General features: G+C 41.3%; 1 protein-coding gene across 2 annotated transcripts in view; it reads left to right on the forward strand.

Moving 5' to 3' along the window:
* CHD6 (chromodomain helicase DNA binding protein 6) overlaps window positions 1-22,947 on the forward strand; it is a 199,106-nt gene that overhangs the window by 120,213 nt on the left and 55,946 nt on the right. For both annotated transcript variants that reach the window (XM_014787440.2, XM_087445250.1), the window contains exons 17-20: window positions 3,629-3,824; window positions 18,016-18,180; window positions 19,740-19,919; window positions 20,993-21,103. In XM_014787440.2, the coding sequence (XP_014642926.1) occupies window positions 3,629-3,824; window positions 18,016-18,180; window positions 19,740-19,919; window positions 20,993-21,103 (652 nt within the window). The remainder of the gene's footprint in view (window positions 1-3,628; window positions 3,825-18,015; window positions 18,181-19,739; window positions 19,920-20,992; window positions 21,104-22,947) is intronic.

Below are 22,947 nucleotides of genomic sequence, written 5' to 3' on the forward strand. Positions count from 1 at the left end.
TGTATACACCCACACATTTACATATTTGTATTTCTCTGTATATGCGTGTATCCATTTGTTGGGATTTTAGTTGGTTTTTACACATTTAGTAGGGTGGGATTGACGTCTTGGCAAAATTGAAGAACGTGATATTCACCGCACTTATTCAGTACTTCTATATACACTGTTGATTCAATAAATATTTATAAAGTGCCTACATTGTGCTAGAACCTCTGTAGTTATTGGGGACATGGTGAACAAACCAACATGGTCCCTAGTGTTATGTTGCCAAGTCCTGCATATTTCTTATTGAGTTTAATCCCAAGTATTTTATATGTTTATGGCTATCGTGGATGGTTTTTTTTTTTGCTCTTTATGTTTTCCAGCTGGTTATTGCTGGGAGACAAGAAAGTTGTTCGTTTCCCTTCAGGCCTTCTGAGGTCAACATCTTCTGTTGTGCCAAAAACGTGTCACTCCACCCCTCCCTCCCCAAACAAAGCACACAGAGGCTTTCCAGAATGCCACCTGCTTCTCATTGATATTTGACAGCAACTCAGAATTAGAGTTTGATGAGCCACATCAACGCTAGGGATTTTGTTCAAAATATAGTTGATGGAGAGGGTTAATTGCTGCACTGATGTTTGATGTGGAAAATTTTATGATGTCTGATTTCTTCATTCAGACTTGCTAGCTCTCACGATTTTCTTTTTTCTTGAGCCTTGTTGCCACTCCAGCTGTCAGTTTGGTTTTATTCCCATTTAATTTCATGCCATACTCTCATACGTGAGGGCATAGCCAGAGGATCTGGCTCAGAAGTGAGGGGGATGAGGCACAATGTAAAAGAACTCAAATAATTGGATGGATTTTTGTTGTAGTTTTGTGTTCTTCAAGAGCACTCCCTCAAAATGGAACAAGTGATAGAAATGAGAATTAATGTTTCAGTCATCCTGCACAATTTCTAAAACTATTGTCATAGCTGACAAAACAGTATCTAATTTTATGGGAATTTTTTCCCTAGGTGATGGCCGAGTTATGTCATCACTATTTATTGATTTCTTTTCTTCCTCAAGGCTGTGCTAAGTCCCTGCCTTGCTCAGATCCGTGGGCACCTAGCTCCTCTCTGACAGCTAGCGTGTCTTATCAAAGAACCTTAAGTCCTCTGTGCCTGCAGCGTTAATCGTTCACGTGTGATGGTGGGAGTGGTGGCAGCTATTGTTTAATTGAATCTCAACGCTGTCTCCTGACTCCAAATCCTGTGCTTCTTTCACTGCATCACATACATGGTCAAACTTCTGTGAGTCACCCGGTACAGATTCTTGGTGCACTGAGTTATCAAAGTCATTTTGATACTTTCTTCTTTCACTTCCTACTAGAGTTACAAATTTCCTAAATTTACTAGTGTCTCTTATTTATCTTTAATTTTTTCTTTTAAGCTTTTAGGGAAATCTTTTTGTCTTACTGCATGGAAATGTAGGGTACAATATGAAGGCCATATAGCAAACTGGTTAAGAATGTAGACTTTGAGTCAAATGGATCTGAGTTCAACTTACCTGCTAGGCGATTGAGCAAGTTATTTTGGGGGGGGGGGCTTGTGTTTGAAGTTTCCTCAAGTGTAAAATGGGGATGATGATAATGAAACAACCTCATAGGATTATTGTGAGAAGTGTATGTGATGATGCGTGTACAGCATGTATCATGGCGCCTGGCACAGAGCTTGACACTTAAGAGCTTGCTGCTAATATTACTGCTGTGGCTATTGTTAATAATAATGATAATGACATCTAATTGCTTCATGGTTTTATAGAATTCAGTAATATAATGCTTAGCTTTTATCCTATGACTCAAGATCTTCTTTTTTTTTTTTTTTTTTTTTTTTTTTAAAGATTTTATTTATTTTATTTTTTCCCCCCAAAGCCCCAGTAGATAGTTGTATGTCATAGCTGCACATCCTTCTAGTTGCTGCATGTGGGACTCGGCCTCAGGATGGACGGAGAAGTGGTGCCTCGATGCGCACCCGGGATCCGAACCCGGGCCACCAGCATTGCAGCGCGCGCACTTAACCACCAAGCCACAGGGCCGGCCCCAAGATCTTCTTGATCTGCCTTCATGACAGTCCTGTTACCACCACCCGTTTTATTTGCTACTCCAGTTGCATTTATTATTCTTAAGTTTATTACATTTAGAAAGAAAAAGAAAGGAGAAATCTACCCCTGTAATTCCAGGTATGGGTACATTGTAGCTTTGTAAAAGGAAGACAGTGTTTTCAGACTTGGTTCTTTGCTTTGTATGTGTCTCTCATGAGTCTGAGTTGGTCTGGTTTCTCTACGTGTATTTCCTTGGGTGGTTTCTTTACATGGATTTTCCTTTTCCTCAAGAAAGTTGGGATTATTTTGCCAAACTTAATTTTCTAGAGCCATCCACACACAAGAGTCATCTACCCCAAGTGTCTGTCCTTATTCTCTTACCAATTATTTGTCTGAATTTGTAGAGATCTGATTTCCCAAATTCTGTGCTCTACTGATAAGCTTTTTGTCAAGATTTGTGTTCTTAGCTATTGTCGGTTCTAGGATGACTTGGTCCTTTTCTCACAAAGTTCCTGTTACTTCTACTTTATCAACCAGTTCTTGCTTGTTGGTCAAAATTGGGCCCAGGGTAACATCTGCTTGTTAATTCATTCATTGTGAAGGGGTAAATAAGAGACTAAAAACACTCTCAGTGGCTGTCCAGATTGCTACTCTATTTTGCTTCTGTGTTAATTCCGTGATCTTCATCATAAAGGTGCCCTCTTGTTTTCTAATTGGATGGACAGATAGTAACATGCTCCCATAGCAGTCTCATTTCTTATTCTCTTTCATTTTACCCTCTCCTCCACCATGCTTTCTGCCTTTATTTCTTAGCTTTCCACACAGGTCTATGCCTTCTTAATTATATTCAGCATTACCTCCTCACTTTATTTTCCTTTAAAAATTCTTCAGTTTTTTTTCTCACTCCCCCTTTCCCCCGACACAGCTCAAAAACCTTTCCTGTGATTTATCCTACTTGCTTGGCAGTATACTGCCCAGAAGACCTTGGTTTTAGCTATGAACTTGGAGGTTTTCCTGTGCCCCCTGAAGCTTTGAGGAACTGTCAGGCTAGACATGACCAGCCCAGACACAAAAGGACTGCCTGTCAGTATAGTCTTCTTCCCATTTTCAGTTTACCCAAAGGCAGCTAGAGACTGATTGAACTCGGGTTCCTTGTTACGAGCATCACTGAAAGTAGATGGTTGAGGCTTTTATTCGCTTTTCCTGGTTTTATGATTAGATTCAGTGCAAGTAAAAACTGGGAAATACTTGAGAATGAGTTGCTTGGGCATTGGGGACTGATATTTTATGTTTACAGTTCTTCTAGTCCTCCTTAGTTTGTGGCTGGTTTTTTGTTTTGGTTTGGTTTCTGTTTGTTTTGAGAGGGGGGCATTTTGCAATGCAGCTTTAGGTGTCTGCCCTGCTGCGTATGTAGAGGGGGGGATTCCTTCTGGACTGCTGACATTTGGTCCAAATTTAGCAGTGAGGGATTTAAGGCCGTCAGTCAACAGCTTCCTGCATTGTTTGCTGTTCTCCATTGAAGTCATGATTAACGCCTGGGCTTTCGTTCGTTTGGGTCCCCTCAGATACACCTATGAGCGAATTGATGGGCGAGTACGGGGAAACCTGCGCCAGGCAGCCATCGACCGGTTCTGTAAGCCAGACTCAGACCGCTTTGTCTTTCTTCTGTGCACCAGAGCGGGAGGCCTGGGGATCAATCTCACAGCTGCTGATACCTGCATCATATTTGATTCAGACTGGAACCCACAAAATGACTTGCAGGTAACCATTAGGATGATTGCTGTTTGCCTTAGCTCCCCCTAAACCCAAGAACATCATGACAAAGCCTGGCTTGGCTATAGAGTGTCTGCCATGCACCATGCTATGATGTCAGCTAGATGGCAGGCTTAGGGCCTCAGGCAGGGGGTGCAACTGAATGAAAAGTAAGTGTCAACCCTTCCCACTAATCCGAGAGTAGTTCTTTCCTTTTACTTTAAATCAAATAGTATTTCACAGTGGTAGCCTCCAAATATAGACTATAACTCTTTGTTATTATCAGACATAAAGATATTGAGCTTGACTAGTTCTCTAACTCTTGATTTGTAGATTAATTCTGGCATTTGCACTGGTTTGTTAGATGGTCATACGTCATATACAGTAAATGAGATAGAGGGTGGGAAAGTTCCATGGTGTGGTGGGGTGACAGGGGCGCCCTCACTGCTTCATTTGCTCTCCACTTAATGCAGCATATTAGAGTTTGTATGTGCCCAGTTAAGTGCATTTGCAGATTACATTTTCTGGTTTTAACCAAACGAAATAATGGTGTTTTTAAAAGATTTTTACAAGATTGGAGTTAATACATTTGAAAAAGCAAGCATAAACAAACAAGACAATGGCAGAGCTAACACTTCTGGTTCAGAGCTCTTCATCAACCCTGTTTGAAAGTAAAAACAATGACATTCTGGCCAGATTGGACAATAGGTCAGCCAGGAAGATTCTGACTTGTTAAGACTAGAATACAGATTTACATCTATTCTCATTAACGATGAACTTCATCCTAAGTGTGTATTGTATCTTGGGATATTTACTAATACTCCGAGTGTGAGTGTGTGGTGGGGAGGGTGGTGGGTGCCCCAAAACATTTTTCATGATACGGTGATTGATGAAAGAAGTTTGGAGGCTGCTGTTTCACAAAACTGAAGAACTGCCCCAGGGGATACTGCAAGGGAAAAAATGCAGGGAAGGGAGCTAAGCTGATGGGTCTCTGGGCTTCCTCCCTACCCACCACTTCACACAGTCGTTCTGCTTTGACTTTTTCATTTAATGAGTTTCCAAATAGCATTTTATTTGAAAAAATCAGTCTACTAGTTGAAAAACCAATGTTTTACATTATTAAATTGGTAACGGTTGGCTAAAACTCAGGAAAAAAATCATTGTAAAACAAATTGTGTGGCACTGTGTTCAAATCCAACTTCAAAGAAAATCGATACATGTGACTAGCTCGCCATCTTTCTGCCTTCTACTGGTGATGGGATATTTGCATCAAAGATGAGTTGCTAGGTATAATGAGTAACCAGTTTTTAAAGGAGTTAACATACTCAATGCCAAAATAATAATAATAAGTGAAAACTAATATTTGATCAGGTCACTAGCAAGAACCTAATTAGGATAGTGATACAGATCAAGGGATGGGAAACTATTGCCCGTGCCCTGGCTGCCTGTTTTTTAAATAGTTTTACTGGAGTACAGCCACACCCATTCATATACGTATTATTTGTGGTTGATTTCAGGTTATGGTGGCAGAGTTGAGTATTGCAACAGAGACCTCATAGCCCATAACGTCTAAAATATTTACTATTCTAGAAGAAGTTTGCCAACCCCAATACAGATGATTTCTTAAGTCTTCGACAACTGTAAAGTTCTGTGCTCCTTTGCAGTACCCACCTGACTGTGAGGGTTGGTACCTGGGAGAATGATAGTACAAGAAACCAAAATTGGGTGGCCATTTTGAGACCATGTTAGCTGGGCATACCTGAAGGAATTTCCAAGGAACAAAATTGAAAGCATAGAGCTGGCATTTAGAGAGACGTCATGGCCAGAGGCAAAGATTTTAGATTCACCTAGTGAAATCTAGACATTGAATAGGTACAATGCCAAGAATTGGAAAGGGCAAGAATGAGAATGCTCAAGCCTGATGGAGAGGGTGAAGTCATCTGAGGTGATTGATTTGTATGTGTAGCAGCCAGAAGGGTGGGTGGGGCTGCCCAGAATTGGGGTCTGGGGAAAAGGGAGAAGCTTTGGAAAAGCTATTTTTAATGTCCACTGCTGGGGAACTGGCAAGAGATGAATAAAGGAACAGCAGTGAAGTCCAGACTGAAATTGGATAGTGTGAGGTCTTTTAGTATGAACTTCCTCTAATGCTGAACCTGACTGAAGATACAAAGACCACCAGTACTACGGGCGGTCCAGGGTGAGAACTTGTACTGAGAATGTAGCAGGAGGTAAATGAGTGAGGGCATCAGTGATAATGCCAGCCCCAGCTCCAAGTTAGAGTTAGAATTCCTCAACTTGTGGTCTTCCAGACTGGCTTCTGCTTCTCTTTCTAGATCTACTGGTTTCTGCTGCTTTGGTTATTTTTATTTAAAGTTTTGTGACTTAGAAGGAACTGTCCTTTATTTTTGAAATATCTGACCAGACTGGGTAGAAATGAAAGAATTGGGAAGAGTAGAGTAATTTCAGGGCAGGGAATCGGATCATTGGTTATTGGGGAGTGGGATTGGTGAGCTGTAAAGAAGATATGATAGAAAAAGGAAAGTCCAAGTTCTAAGTCGTCCACAGAGATGGAGCAAAGTTCTGTGCTTGTTTGGCATGGGGAGGAGGGCCCAGGGGCTGGAGACTACCCACAGAATGATGCACACTCAACACACACTCTCTCCTTGGCATTTGCCTTTGTGTCCACATGTTATAAATATGATGTGGAAGAGAGAGTCTGGTGTCTGGGACCCTGAGAGCATCATGTGAGTCACAGGACTGCAGCTAAATCAGCTGTGAAAATCAGTGAAATGTGTTCCTAACTCTACCTGGTAGAAAACTTAACCAGATTGTTCCCTGGTACTATCCTTGCTAGTTAGGTCATGTTAACTTACACATAGTCGTTCACATATATACACATACTCTCATATTTTTTGTAAATGAGTGAACGCTTTCATTTATCTGTAGTTATTTAAGGTTATTGAAGACACACAATTTCTTTTTTTTTTTTAAATGACTGATTTCTTTTCTTTCTTTCTTTTTTTTTTTTTTAATGGAAGATCAGCCCTGAGCTAACATCCATGCCAATCCTCTTTTTGCTCAGGAAGACCGGCCCTGAGCTAACATCTATTGCCAAGCCTCCTCCTTTTTTTTTTTTTTCCCCCGTGTTCTCCCCAAAGCTCCAGTAGATAGTTGTATGTCATAGTTGCACATCCTTCTAGTTGCTGTATGTGGGACGCTGCCTCAGCATGGCCAGACAAGCGATGCATCGGTGCGCGCCCGGGATCCAAACTCGGGCCGCCAGTAGCGGAGCGCGCGCTCTTAACTGCTAAGCCACGGGGCCGGCCCCCCACGATTTCTGTTACAACAGAAGATGATCGTATTTCCTTTGGAAGATGGTCTTGGCAAAGAACATTTATCTGTGAGTGGATTGAGGTGCATACTGCCTGATATAAACGTCAGGGCCATGGAAAAGAGAGTCCCATTGTGAACAGCGTCTTTTTTTTTTTTTTTTAATTTAATTTTATTTTTTTCCCCCAAAGCCCCAGTAGATAGTTGTATGTCACAGCTGCACATCCCTCTAGTTGCTGTATGTGGGACGCGGCCTCAGCATGGCCGGAGAAGCAGTGCGTCAGTGCGCGCCCGGGATCCGAACCAGGGCCGCCAGCAGCGGAGCGCACGCACTTAACCGCTAAGCCACGGGGCCGGCCCTGAACAGCGTCTTTTTAACCCCATACCCTAGTGGAATTTTAGCATCGCTCCAGAGATAACAAGTTCAGTTGATAAAAAATGTGAATGTTCACTCTGGTCTCAAACAGCCTGGAAAGATCTGGTGCAGTCCATGGTTACCCCAGTCAGGACAGCATGGGAAGCAGTGACAGTGCTGTTTCTTGACTGATTCTAGGCAGACCCCCTCAGAGCCTTGAAGGTGAAGCCAACATGATTGGTGCATGCCGGGCTCAGCTTAGTAGGCCTAAGTCCCTAAGGCAGGCCTGCAGACAAACCAGCTTCCATGGCTGGAGAACAGAGCTCCATTCTCTGAAAAGTCAGCTGGAAGTCAGAGAACAGTGTTACCTTTTCTGGTGCATTTTTGTTATTATTGTTAAAAATTCATCCATTCAGCCCTCTCTTCTGATCATTTTACTGGGGTTTTCTGTGCTTTGGGGATAGAATTAGAGGCTTAGGACTTGCTAGAGATATATTTTTTAAATCTAGGTCTTCATAAAACAAATGACATTGAATGTCATATGCTATTTCCTTTGGTCTTGTTAGAGTCTGAGGAGTTCAGTAAATTATATCCCTCTCCCATGTCTAGATCTGAACCAATTAAGAAATAGACTCAGGAGTGCAGTGAAGGATCAAAACATCAGCTTTAATAAAAAGGTGGATTGGATTATACAGCTCGACCTGTAGCCAGAATTAGGCTTCCTAAGACTCTTGCACATGTGCACACCCTCATCCCAAGGTTAACCTTACCCACCCAGAACTACTTGCGGTCGTCTGCAGAGCAGAGGCTGCCCTGGTAAGCCTGCCAGTGACAGAGAAGACCCTCTGCTCATCCTCAGCTCAGGTAAGGGGATGGGGCGAGTCTACAGGAGCTCAGACCATGTCTCAGATTTCACTGATCAGGTCAGTCTGTCCTCTGGAATAGAGAGAGGAAGGAGGATAGAGACAGTTAGAGAGACAGACTCTGTTATGTTCCTACCTGGAAGCAGATATTTCTTTCTGGAAATATGTGGATAGGGAACTAAGACTCCTGCTGTAGTGTCTGTTCTGTCGGCCTAGCAACACTTTCCCCTTCCCAAATCCTCCTCCTCCCCCTTTCCTGAAAAGTGAGGGCACAAGTTCATTAGGATCCAGGATAGGAACTGGGCACTACTTAGGGATAACAAGAGAATCGAGTTAGTAGTGAAGGACCTCAATAATATTTTCATTTATTTGGACCATCAGAGGTAAACCAACTTTAGTTTCCTTTAACAGCAAGATCTTACCCAAAGGCATCAGGTAAATGCCACATTCTCTGTCAAACCTCGAATGTGTCTGTTAGCATCAATGTGTGTAAAAAAATCGAGAGTGTAAATTCACCTTTTGTCTCCTTCACTCAGGAGGCTCAGCTGTGATTCAGTCCTGGTATGTCACCTACAGTGGCTTTTGTCCAGGTTTCCTGTAATACCTGTGACACCTGAGGTTAAGAAATGGCAAAGAGTGTTGACAGTGGCCTGAGAAGGAAAAAAAGCAGTGAGAAACTGGCTTCTTTTCTTCTTATTTGGAGAAAGCCGGCATTGCTGCTGGTTCTGAGGGCAGAGACGGGCCTCTTGGGAACAGCATGGTACCATGCCTCCCCTCACAGAGGCCACAAGCCCCTTGCTCTTTCTTTGCTCACTGACATCTCTGATTCTTCTTCTCTGGGGAGCTTTTTGCTTTTTTGAGGCAAGAGTTCCTGTTGATAAGGTCCTTGCAGGGAGAGTTCAGAAAGCCTGGGAGCAGGTGTACTGGCAGAGAGCACAGCCACAGGGTAATGCAGCTGCTGCATGTCCAAAGGATTTTGGAAGGGAGGTGGGTGTCCAGCTTGAGGAGCCAGAGCCTCTTCCGTGACCACTGGAAAACAGGCCTCCAGGGGCCTGACACACTGCTCTGAGAAAGGAGAGGTGCTGGTCCCCTTTGCCACTTCCTCTGCCACCACCATCTTTCTAGCTCCACCTCTTTGTTGACAGTGTATGTGCCTGGAGCTTGGAGGACTAGACTCTACTGAGTTCACTTTTCTTTGCTAGAAGCAAACAAGAATTTGTGAGTGCTCTGTTACACAGTCCAGTCATGCAGTGTATATTTGTTGAAAACCAGAGTGTGCTGGGCACTATTTAAAGTTTTGGAAACACAGCAGTGAACAAGACAGATAGTTTGTGCACTCATGGATCTTTCATTATAGTGGGATAGAGAGACAATAAACAAGGAAAAATAAATGAAATAGTTATCGATAGCAATACTTACTACAAATAAATAAAATAGGATAAGAATGATGGGGATTGGGTGCCTGGATTGAGAGAACAGTCTAGGAAGCCTTCTTTAAGAAGATGGCATATGAGCAAAGATTTAAACGAAGGGAAGGATCTTAAATTATGAGATCAGAAAGAAGAATGTTCCAGATAGAGGGAACAAAAAATGTGACCACGCAGAGTGGGAATGAGTGTAGGTGGCACACCTGAAGCACAGATGGGACGTGCACTTACTGTACAGCACAGCCCCAAAGAAGGTGACCCAAGGTTCTTTTCAGTGCTTTCCCGCCTCTCTTCAATGCCCTCTCTTTTTCACTCCCTGCTCCTTTTTTTCTGCTGTCCAAAAGCACCCTTTTCCCGTGCTGTCAACTCCTCTCCTTCCTGTTCTTAGCCAGCTCTTGACTGACTTTGGACACGTTTATTGAGCGCTAGGCCCTACAGAAACAAACGTTAAGACTGGTTTGGGGTGATTAACTGAATCACACAATAGCAAAACAGATATTTGTGCTATTTCCCAAAGATGTTTACATTTTGAGATGATACCTTACCCCAAGGAATAAACCTGGAGCTGGACATGTCAGGTTCCAGACGTAGGCCTACAGAGGAGATGGTTGAGGGAGGGCAGCTTCCCAGTGCTCCCTGATGCCTACTGCACACATAGCCCCTGATTCCTCTTCTGCACGAGTAGGCGGGCTGCCGATGCAGATTTTTAGAGTGTCGGGAGAAATGTAAAGATGCTGAGCTTGAAATAAAATACTTGTGCATAGAAAATGGGCTTGGAAACTATATCAGCATGCTAAAAGTTGTTGGGTTCAGATGGGACTGTAGGTAATTTTTTTTAACCTCTCCAATTATGTGGGTTTTCATTGAGGAACAAGTGGTATTTTAAAGTATTAAAGACAATATACTTTTTAAATGTAATAGAGCTAATGATTTGGAAACGTAGTATAAGAGTCAAGAGAGGAATCAACATTATGCTTGATTCTTTGTACCAGCTATTTAGTTTTCATGTGATCGTAAAGATGTGGTGTAAGGTTTTGCCAAGTTCTGGACTTGAAATTGACAGTAGTAAATTCAGCACTAGAATCAGTTTGAAATCTGTCACTGTTTGGGCAACTAAGTCACTGCCCCTTTTCTTCCCATTGTAATCACTGGGATCTGTACCTGTTTTGTTTTGTTTGTTTCCTGAACATCACTACTTGCTTCCCTTACGCCTTTGTTCCCTTCAATGTATTAAAAAGTAAAAAACAAATTATGAGCCTGCACATTGTGCAGGAGAGCGTTAGAGCTCTATAATTTTCCATTGGGGGGGTATCACCACGCCCCCTACTTGTGGCCTACCTCAAAGGTTCTGTATTTATACCTTTGCTGGTGTATCTTTTTTGAACTTCATCTCAGTTGCTGCCCTGGTTCTGAATGTTTCTTTCTCTGCCGTATTTTTGTGTGTGTGAGTTCTGATTAGGAAAATAAGGAATGTATAATTAACTGTTCAAGATTTGACTGTAAAATGACAAGTCTCTTAAATGTGCCAGAACTCATCCTGTTATCTTTCAGGTGAGTCATCTTGGGAGAGTGTATGTTTATCTCCCAGTAGCATTTAGCCGCTTGTGACAGTGGCCCCCCCAAAGAGAGGTTTGTTTTCTCAGTTAATGAGAAGTCCAGAGGTGGGTAGTCCAGGACCAGTGAGGTGGCTTCACAGTGTTGTCAGTCCTGGGTTCCTCTGTCTTTCTGCTCCACCAACCTCAGTGAGTATGGTTTACATCCCCTTGGTTCTAAGATTGATACTTCAGACCCCAGGAAAGCAGAACTTTCCTAGATATCCCTGATAGACTTCTGCTTCCTCTCATTGTCCAGAGCTGCACTACCTTGCCAACCCTGCGAGGCTGGAAATGGTTTCAGTTGAACGAGTGGCTGCCCTATACAAGAATCAGGGTTCTGGTGGTGTGGGAGAAAGGGAAAGTGGACACCAAGAAGGTGATTAGCAGGCTCTGCAGTGCTCCTCTCTTAGGCCTTTGCTCAGAACTTTTCTTAGACTCCCTCTTATAGTTTACCCTCAATACCAGATGGGCCAGAAAAAGAAAATCACTTATGGCCATATATTAATACTGCTTCATAGGTTTCATACACCATACTGCTTACCTTGATCACTTCCTTTATTTACCAGAGTTATCCATCAAATCTTCTCCTAATAATAAAGATTAACTACCACTAAAGATACGGGAAGTACGTGTGACAACTAATTCTAATAGCCAAAGACTTAAACAACTTAGTTGTCCAGCAATAGAAGACTGACTAAACCGTAGCATATTTAGCTTTGATAAAAGAATGAGGAATATCTCTACATACTGCTGCGGACTCCTCTCCTGAATATATTATTGGGTGAAAAAAAAATAAGGTAGAAAAAGTCTGTACAGTCATGCATCACATAACAGAGAAATGCATTGTTAGGCGATTTCATTTTTGTGCGAACATCACAGTGTACTTACACAAGCATAGATGGTATAGCCTGCTACACACCTAGGCTATATGGTACTAATCTTATGGGACCACCGTTGTGTATGCAGTCCATCAATGACTGAAATGTTCTGCAGCGCATGACAGTATAGTATGCTAGCATTTGTCTAAAAAAACTGTGTGTCTGTCTCTCTTCTCCCCCCAAGAAAGATAAAACAAACAAACAGAAAACTTTATTTTTAAATGGTTACCTATAGAGAGAGTGAGGGAACAGGATGGATATGACAGGGATAGAAGCTTGTTTTCCCAGATATGCCTGTGGAACCATCCTAAGTACTTTACAGCATTTGGAAAAAAGTGCAGAGTTCTAGAACCTTTCACCCAGCCTCTCTCAATGTTAACATTTTATATAATCGTATAATTATTGAAAGAATTATTTATTTATTACAGAAAATTAACATTGTTATACAGTACTCTTGTTTAATCTACAGACCTTATTCATATTCTTTTAGTTTCCTATAAGTGTTCTTTTTCTAGTCCAGGATCCAATCAAGGATCTCACATTAGAAGTCATGACTCCTTAGCCTCCTCAATCTGTGACAGCTCCTATATTTCCTTATCTTTCATGACCTTGACACTTTTGAAGGGTACTGACCAGCTGTTTTGTAGAATGTCCCTCAATTTGTGTTTGCCTGATACTTTCTCATGATCAGATTTGAGGTGTTATGCATTTTTGGCAAGCATATCATGGAAATGATGTTATGTCCTTCTCAGTGCATCATGTCAGGGGGTACATGATGTCAATACATCTTATTACTTGTGATGTTAATCTTGATTACTTGGTTGAGGTGGTGGCTGCCGGATTTCTCCACTGTAAAAAAGCTATGTTTACCTTTAAAATTAATCATTATCTTCAGAGGAGATATTTTGAGACTCTATAAATATCCTGTTTCTCATCATACTTTTGCCTATTAATTTTAGCATCCATCAATGGTTATCTCCTTCGGTAATTATTACCATGGTTTTTGGCTAATGGTAATTTTCTATTTCAGTCATTACTTCTACATTTATTAATTGGAATTCTACTGTAAAGAACAGCTGTCCTTTGTCCCCCCTTTATTTCTTTATTTATTATCAGTGTGGACTCCTGGATGTTTATTTTATGGGTTATAATTCATTACTCTCATTATTTATTTTGTTCAGATTTGGTCACTGGGAGGTCCTTCAGGTTGGCTCCTCTGTCCTTTTGACACACTCCCTTCAGCTTTTGAGCACTTCCTGATTTTGTGGCACCACAAGATGTTCAGGCTCACCTTGCATTTTTCCTGCCACTACCGTGGAATTGACAATTTCTCCAAAGATCCCAAGTTCATTTTATTTGAGAGTGGCATTTAGAAACCAACATCTGGCTACTGGATATCTGGCCCATGGCTACTGGAGTGTTGTTACTTCTAGACTCTGAGCAGACAGAGCTAGGAAATACATGTATGTATACTAATACAAGCTCTCATAGCACACATCTGTATTCATTCTGTATCTGCCCATCCATAGTGAGATTTCTGAGTCCACTACAACACCACAGAATTCGTTCTAGCCTCCCCCTTGTCTGTATTTGTGGCTCCTTTCTCTGGCAGTGAGAAGCCTAGATCCCATCATGACACAATATATTTCCTCATTTGTTCAATCCTAGTATACACATAAAGTAGTTTCAGAATTGCTAACCCATATTCTGTGAAAAATAAATTTATCAGCATATAATATTGGTCTATAGTGTTTTTTGGTCATTAGCCTTAGAATATATGATCAAAATACCATTTTCCAAAGTTTCTTGGTTTAGTTTTTTTCTTTCCTACCCTCTTCAATGTGGTTAAATTAATGGGGGGAAATCAATCCCTGAAATTCAAAAACAAAATGAAATAGTTTAATCTAGCTGTATATCAAGTGGACAGCATGACCCTAAGAGAGAAATTATTTCAAATATCTATCTGTAATATTTTTTACATTTTCATTTTGATACAATTTCAGTTTGCAACTCTGATACACCGTTTATCCAGATTCACCAACTGTTTACATTTTGCCCCATTTACTTTATCATTTTTGCCCTCTCTAACTCTGTATCTCTGAGTACATACATAGACATGTACATGTGCATGCACACACACACACACACACCATTTTTTATCTGAACCATTGAGAATAATTTGCCCCCTAAGTACTTTAGTGTGTATCTCCTAAGTGCAAGGACATTCTCTTATAACTGCAGTTCGGTTTTCAGAATCAGGAAATAAGAAAGAATACTGTCTCCAATCCATAGTCCATATTCAAGTTTTATCATTTCTGTCAATGTCCTTTATAGCTATTATTCCCCCAGTCTAAGATCCAATCCAGGAGCACCCATTACATTTAGTTCTCATATCTCTTTAGTCTCTGATAATCTGGAAGAGTTTCTGGATCTTTCTTTTTCTGTCATAACCTTGATGTTTTTGAAGAGTACAGGCCAATTATTTATAAATTGCCCCTCAATTTATATTTGTCTGTATTTTCTCAGTATTGGGTTCAGGTTTAGTAGTACCACTGAATTGATATGTCCTTCTCAATGTAGCACATCAGGAGGAACATGATGTCTGTCTGTCTGATAATATTGACTTTGATATCTTAGTAAAGTCATGTCTGCCAGATTTCTCCATTATAAAATAGTTTTCCCTTTGAAATTAGTAAGTAATTTTGGAGAGATACTTTGAGACTATGTAAATATCCTGTTCCATATCAAAGTTTCACCCACTGGTTTTAGTTTCTATTAATTATTTTTGCCTGAATCAGTCAGTCATCACTGTGATGGTTACAAAGTGGTGATTTGCTAACTCTGTTACTCTGCATTTGTTAGTTGTGTTCTACTATAAGGAAGAGTTTCTCCTTTTCTCTACTATAAGGAAGAGTTTCTCCTTTTCTCCCATTGATTTATCTATGTCAGTATGAAATCATGTGTTCCTTTTTTTCATTGAGTTATAATCCAGCACTATATTTATTTTGATGTTCAGATAGTCCTAGACTTAGCCAGTGGAAGCCTCTTCAAGTTTCAAGTGTTATTTTGATATGGCTCTGTCATTCTTTGAGTACTTCCTTACATCTGGCACAGCAATACATTTCGGGCTCATCCTATACTTTGTCTACCCCAGCCCTGGAATTGACCATTTCTCTAACATCCCTTGTGTTCTGTCTTAACGGAGAATGGTATTTAGAAACCAAGATCTGACAGTTTATGTTCTTTGCTACTGGGATGTCACTGCTTCTAGGCCCTCTCAGTGGATATAGCTAGAATACACAAACACACGTGCGCACACACACACGGAATATAAATGTACATATATACATAATATGCATTCGTGTGTATATAAGTGAGTGTATACACATATGTATACGTAAACATAAACGTACACATATCCGTATCTATTTCTATATCTGTATATATGTATGTTTGTATACACACGCACCTAACCATGAGTTAATACTGATACCTCCAAATCCATTCTAACACTACAGAGTTCTAGTTTTCCTTCTTTCCATATTTGTAACTTCCTTCTTCAACAGTGAAAACCCTGACTCCTATTACCCCCAGTATATTTACTCATTTGCTCAATCCTAGATGACACCGAAAGTAGTTTCAGAACTGCTAACCCTGCCACTGCACAAAAGAAGCCTACTTCCAAGTATGTGTTTAAAACACTATGATTTGACTATACATACTTAGTGGAATGTAACCCTGAGAGGGGTAAACAAAAATTTTATATTGTTTTCAGTAATTATGCTTTGGGGAGATCATAATGGTACTGTTTTTTGTTTGTTTATTTTTTTCTGAAGCTGTTACATATAGTGGGATAAATCAAATGAGTCATGATATTGGCACGCTTGAGAACTGAGCTTTTCAACATGGTTAAAAAGAGATAACAGATGTGTGGTTGATGAAGTTAAGTTAAAATCCCATAATCCTAAATTTGAATTAAAAATATCAATATGATCTCATGATGTATTTTTTCTTAAATGTGCTATGCATAAGGTTGTATATACTATACACACACAAACACTTCCTATTTTTGTCTACTGAATAGCCTTAGAAACAATGACCAACTAAGTAGCAGTGAGCACCCCTAGAGCATCCAGACTGTTGTCGCTAACTACCATTTCCCACTAAAAGAAACTAAGACCCTTGAAAAAAATGGCTGAATCCAGGTCTGGGCAGGAAATATACAATAGGAGTGTGGAACATGTCATACCAGAAAGCAGGGGAGCTATCAAAGACTACTGATCTTTGATAAAACATACAAACATAAATACAGGCATGTCTATACCTATTGCTGTATCTGTATGTTTGTATGCACACACATACATACCCGTAACCATGAGTTCACAGTGATACCTCCAAATCCATTCTAACACCAGAGTTTATTTTAGTCTCCCTCCTTTCTATATTCAACTGGATTGTGTCAAAAGAACTCAGGAGCCAACTTAAAGAGGCTCCTTCAGGCCATATTTGAACTGCAGTGCAATAAAACAGCACATATATTTAAATGTATAACTTCATTCTGTTGCTTCAAAAACCAATAAAAATCTTCATTGGTCACTTTTGTAGGATGTTGTTTTGGAAACTAATAAAATAAAGAGAATCAAACATTTAGCGTGTCTCTCCTACGTGAACTGTACATCAGGATAATCAAAAAAATGATGAGGGGAGTTGTAACCCCTAATGAAATAGTGGATCTAGGCAGTATCCATCAATTCAGAAGAAAGACAACCAGACATCATGTGCCTCTTGATGGAAATTCAGACACCACCTGTGAAATACACTTGCCGAAAGTCAAATCTTAACCTGATCAAGTCTCAAGATGTAACTCCCAGTTTAGAGGAAATACAGGGAATAGAGGAACCTATTCAATGACACAGCCAGGATGCAGGAGGCAAAATGTATACTCTGAGAAGCTATAGGACAAATACTTGGTCTCTTGCAACAAATAAATTACATTTGAAAAAAGAGGTAGTTCAAAGGTAGGGAGTATCTGTAGATTAAAAGAGACCTGAGACAAATCAACCAATTACAATGTGTGGACCTATTTGAATCTTGATCTAAGCAAGCAAACTTAAAAAAATTGTATGAGATAAGCAGATAAATTGGAACACTAGCTAGATAGTTGGTACTAAGAATTAATTTTTTAAGTGTGGCAGTGGTAATATGATATGTTTTATAAGAGTCATCTTTAGAAATACAGATTGAAATATATAAGGATGAAACAATATGATGCCTAGGATTTGCTTCATTAACAATCTTGGAGGGTAGAGGTGTAATAGAGTTGAAACAAGATTGTCCATAAGAGGTCATTATACTTTTTTCTACTTTTGTCTGTGTTAAAAAATTTCTGTAGTAAAATGAAAAAACTAAAAAGTGATGCTGCCAGCTCTGAGGCATTTCCCAAGAGAGCAGGACAGAGTGCTAGGAATGAGTAGCTGCCCTCAGACCACAAGCTGGGAGGGTAGGAAGCCATGTCCTTCTCTTCACTTTATCACAGCGTGTAGTGGTCACTCAATAAACAATGGGTGAAGAAATGAGTGACCTTGAAAGGGCAGCTGACATTTGGGTAAATTCTGTTTTGAAATCAGTCCTATGACCCATAACTATGAGAGCTGGCCGCTCACACCCTGTGGTATTTAAATGTTTTCTTATTCCTTGGGCTGCTGCTGTTAAATGTGGTGACATGGTGTGTATGATCCTCCTTCCTTCCCAGGCTCAGGCCCGATGTCACCGGATAGGCCAGAGCAAAGCTGTGAAGGTGTATCGCCTCATTACTCGGAACTCCTACGAGCGGGAAATGTTTGACAAGGCCAGCCTAAAGCTGGGTCTGGACAAGGCTGTTCTTCAGGACATCAACCGAAAGGGCAGCACCAATGGCGTGAGTATGACAGAACCTGCTCGGGAGCCTTAAGCGTTTGTCAAATAGCCCGCGCCTTTCTGGATTCTTCCTTCCTTCAGTTGTTTTAAGATTCACTTTCACTAAATTGAGTCAGCCTGCACATCTTTGTTGGGTAATTCCCTATAGTAGTGGGTCAGGTCTCTGCATTTTATAGGTGGATAAAGGAAATCTGTAGGAGCACTCATGTGGTAGGATTGCCCAACATGCAGTAACATTTCAGTAAACAGTTTTTTGTGTGTGTGTGTGAGGAAGATCAGCCCTGAGCTAACATCTGCCAATCTCCTCTTTTTTTGCTGAGGAAGACTGGCCCTGGGCTAACATCCGTGCCCATCTTCCTCTACTTTATATGGGACGCAGCCACAGCGTGGCTTGACAAGCAGTGCGTCAGTGCACGCCCGGGATCCGAACCAGTGAACCCCGGGCTGCCGCAGCAGAGCGCACACACTTAACCACTTGCACCACCGGGCCGGCCCCCAGTAAACAGTTTTTAACAGTGCCCGTTAGAAGTCAGTAGATCTTAGCACTGTTAACTTGAAATGTGTATTGTCACCATGCTTTATCTCATACCCTGGACTTTGAGCTCCCTGGGGGTATAATGGAACCTATTTTATCTGTATTCCCCATGAGCCCTAACAGTACTTGCCATGTTACAGATGTTCATTCAGTACATGATGGTCACTGAATAAATGAATGAATAAATTAGCAGCTTGAAATATGGCAGTTAATAAAATCTTTTTTCCTCTCTAGGGAGGATAAAAATTGCAGCTAAGATTCTTAAATTGTACTAAAGTATAGGCAAGCAAAGCAGAATATCTCCTTAATCTCTAGGCTCAGGACATCAGAGGTTGGGAATTAAAACCTTCTAAATAAGTTGTCTTTAGTCCAGATGTTCTATATCTTAGCTATGCATGTGTTTCTAAGTATAATACTTCAAGTTGCCAGTGCTAAGAGTCATGGAATTCCCTCTTGTGATTGATATAAAGAGAACCAGATTCTTAATTAGAATCAGGAAAGGGTGTTTTGAACTCCCATTTCCTGTTTTCAGCAAGCAATTGAGAAAATCACACTTGGCACGGGATCCTTTCTTTAGTTAAGAAATGACATCATTTCCAATACTAATGTATTTATTTAATAATGAATAAATCATTATTCTTTCATTTGGTACATCTGGAGGTTTTTAAAGATACAGACTCAAACTAAAACATAAAATAGACATTAACCATATCCTTTTCAATGATGCATAGTTCTAATGGCTTGTGACATTTGATAATAAGCAATGTCCTGAAGAATGTTAGGGCCGTTGGGTCATGTGAGTTTTATCCCAGAGCTCCCTATAGAGGATTGTCTGCCTGCTCTCCCCATAGTTCTCTTGTCTTTACCTGGGTTTTCATTTTCTAAAGCTTGTTGTCCGTGTCTTTATTCTTCTGACATGTGCAATTAGTGGAGGAACTGTGTACTGAGTCATGAAGGCCAGATTTGAGGCTGTTTTTCTCCTGTGCGTCTTCCACTTTTTGAGTAGCCTTTGGTGACCTGTCCAGGTACAGCAGCTTTCAAAAATGGAGGTAGAGGACTTGCTCCGGAAAGGTGCTTATGGAGCCTTAATGGACGAGGAAGACGAAGGCTCCAAGTTCTGTGAAGAAGACATAGACCAGATTCTGCAGAGGAGAACCCACACCATCACCATCCAGTCTGAAGGGAAAGGATCCACCTTTGCCAAGGTATAAGACCTTCTCCAGAGTCGGTGTTGGGGTGGGAGCAAAAAGAAAGTTGTTTATTCTTTGACCCTTATAGCTAGGCTTCTGTTTCTCTAAATGCAAACTGTTAAGATTGTCTGGCGACACATCTATTCTTGGTGACACTCTGAAGATGCAGATTCTTAGAGGGAGTCTGAATAATGAGTCAGAAGCTATAGAAAGAAACCGCCACTCATAGCCTTTGGGAGCTGATCTTCCGCAGGCAGGATGACACTTCAGTTTGCAGGTTACACTATTGACTGTTCGCAAAGACTGCTCTGAAACCCTTGAATGGTCATCTTGATTCCCTTGTAGAGCAATCCTTGATCAGTGTCAGAGAGTGGAAGTTCCTATGAACCCTCCATTCCTTAAACTCAAGCAAGTATTTTGTTCATTTTATGAGAAAAGAGATTTTACTCAAGCTTCCCAGCATCTAGTCTAGGTGCCTCTTTCTTCTGCCCTTTAGGTCACTGGATTTAGAATTCATCTAATCAGACAACTGATCAGATCACTCTCAGGTTTCCCTGGCCACAGGCCCTGTGAGCTTTGTGACATGTTTGATTAAATCTCCGGTTTGGTGACTTACGTAGGACTTTTCAGTAGGACATTTTGTGCTATGTAGGTGTCGCTCATCTCTGTACACCTCACACTGCCCAACCCAGTGCCTTTCCTGTAGCAGACATTTGGTAACTGGCGAACTGAAAGGAAAATTAAATCTAGAGAAGTTTTAAGAATTAACCCTTTTGCAGAGAACTAGACATCAAGTAGCAAATTGCCGTTGTCTTCCAGGGGTTGTCTTCTGGCTTCCAAGTTTTAAGTTCCAAAAAATGATCCTGTAGGTTGAAATTGTGATTTCCTCACCCAATCTTTAAAATAAAATAAAATAAAGAACAGCTTTGAGATTTTCACATTCGTTTTGGAGACTCTGTTAGGTGTTTTGGTTTTGAATGCGGGTGGATAATATACTTGAGTTTCTGGTGCAATTGAAATAACTTAGGTGTTTATTATTAGTTTGTATTGTGTTCAGTGCAGTTTATTGACCCTTGTCTTCTTCACAGGCTAGCTTTGTGGCTTCAGGAAACAGAACAGACATTTCCTTAGATGACCCAAACTTCTGGCAGAAATGGGCTAAAATAGCTGAACTGGACACTGAAGCAAAGAATGAAAAGGTACAACATTAAGAATATTTTATTCCATTGAACATTTCATGGATGTCTTATAGAGCCATAAATTCCCACGCAGCTCAAGTTATTATTTACTCCTGCGCCTTAGTTCTTAAATGAGATGCTATGTGTAACATACTCAAAACATGCATGGCACATAGGCAGAGCTTATAAGTGTTAACTTATAATTTAAAAATGACCTAATGGGAAGTACAGTCTACTGGGCGCCCGGGAAATTAGACAAAGACAATTAGAACTGGAACTGGCCAAAGGGATCAAATTCAGCCCTCTGAGCCAAGCCAGCGTCCTATCCTTGGCATGTGACTCTCTTACCTCTGTTTCAACACTGCCTATGAAAGAAACTCCACCTCTGATGAATACTAGGAAAAGGAAAATAGCATGATGAAGAAAAGTTTGTTGGCTTCACCTCCGTTCTTTCAGTATCTTGAATTTTCCTATTTCTTTTTTTTTTTTTTTTTTTTTTAAAGATTTTATTTATTTATTTTTTCCCCCAAAGCCCCAGTAGATAGTTGTACGTCATAGCTGCACATCCTTCTAGTTGCTGTATGTGGGACGCGGCCTCAGCATGGCGGGAGAAGCGGCGCGTCAGTGCGCGCCTGGGATCCGAACCCCAGTGCGCGCCTGGGATCCGAACCCCAGTGCGCGCCTGGGATCCGAACCCCAGTGCGTGCCTGGGATCCGAACCCGGGCCGCCAGTAGCGGAACGCGAGCACTTAACCGCTAAGCCAAGGGGCCGGCCCATTGAATTTTCCTATTTCTGAACGTGAGAAAGAGAATGGCCTTGGAATAATACCAGCTCTGCCACTGACTAGCTGTATGCCTTAGGGCAAGGTACTCGACCTCACTGAGACATGTGAAAAAAGGAGGTGGTGATACCCACTTTGCAAAGTTGGAGATAACATTTGTGAATGTAACTGCCTAGCCCATTGTGTGAGGCACTCCTTAAATGTTAGTTTCCCTTCCCTGCATCCCTTACCCTATCACCTCACTTCAGGCTGAGCACACATCACTTTCTACCTGTCTTCTTGGGTGAGTGTTGAGTTCTTGTGGGCCCACAAACCCAGGAGACAACCTCTGCTTATATCTATCTGATTCAGTAACGAGCATTCAGCCTTAAGCATTCTTCTGTAGGATCGCCAGAGATCGCTTAATCCGTCCTCTTTTCTCCTAGTAGGAAGATTCTGCAGTCCCTTTAGTAACCTGTTTTAAGTGTTTTACAAGATCATAATTAAGAAGTTACTCTGTGTGCAGGACAGTGGGTGAGAGGGAGAAGGAAAAGCTGTTGCTCTATAGACAATAAGAAGTAGTTGGAGCGTTCCAAGGTGGGAAGCAAGGTGACTGAAGCAGAGATGACACTAGAAATTTATCTGAGCTGCGTAGAAGAGTATTCAGGAGCTTAGTCTAGCTTTGGGAAGAGGTACAGGGGAAAGCGGTGAGAAGCGTCAAAGGATGGAGACTAGAGAAGAGGCAATGGTTATGGCCAGGGGAGCCACCAAGAATGAATGAGGTTCCTGAACTAGGGAGTATGTTTTCAGTGGAAGACAAAAGGTTAGCAGTTAGTGCCAGTGGAAGGCAGAAAATGAAGCAGCCGGAATATGTGTTTGTCTTCAGAAAGTTGCTGAGCAGATGGAATTCTCTGACTTGTCCTGTCTCCAGAGTGCAGACCGCCTCTGCATGCTGGGCAGAACAGCTGGGGTGCACCACTGCAGTCTTTCTTGGCAAGAGCAGACTGCCACTCTGGGCACTGGGGCGCCTTGCCTGCCCATACCCCTGTTAGGATGACTGCGGAAACAGCAGATGGTGGTGGACAGCACTGGGAGCTGGGGAAT

Source organism: Ceratotherium simum, chromosome 21, assembly GCF_057802395.1.
Source record: "Ceratotherium simum simum isolate JZ-2026a chromosome 21, ASM5780239v1, whole genome shotgun sequence".
In the NCBI taxonomy this organism is placed as follows: Eukaryota; Metazoa; Chordata; class Mammalia; order Perissodactyla; family Rhinocerotidae; genus Ceratotherium; species Ceratotherium simum.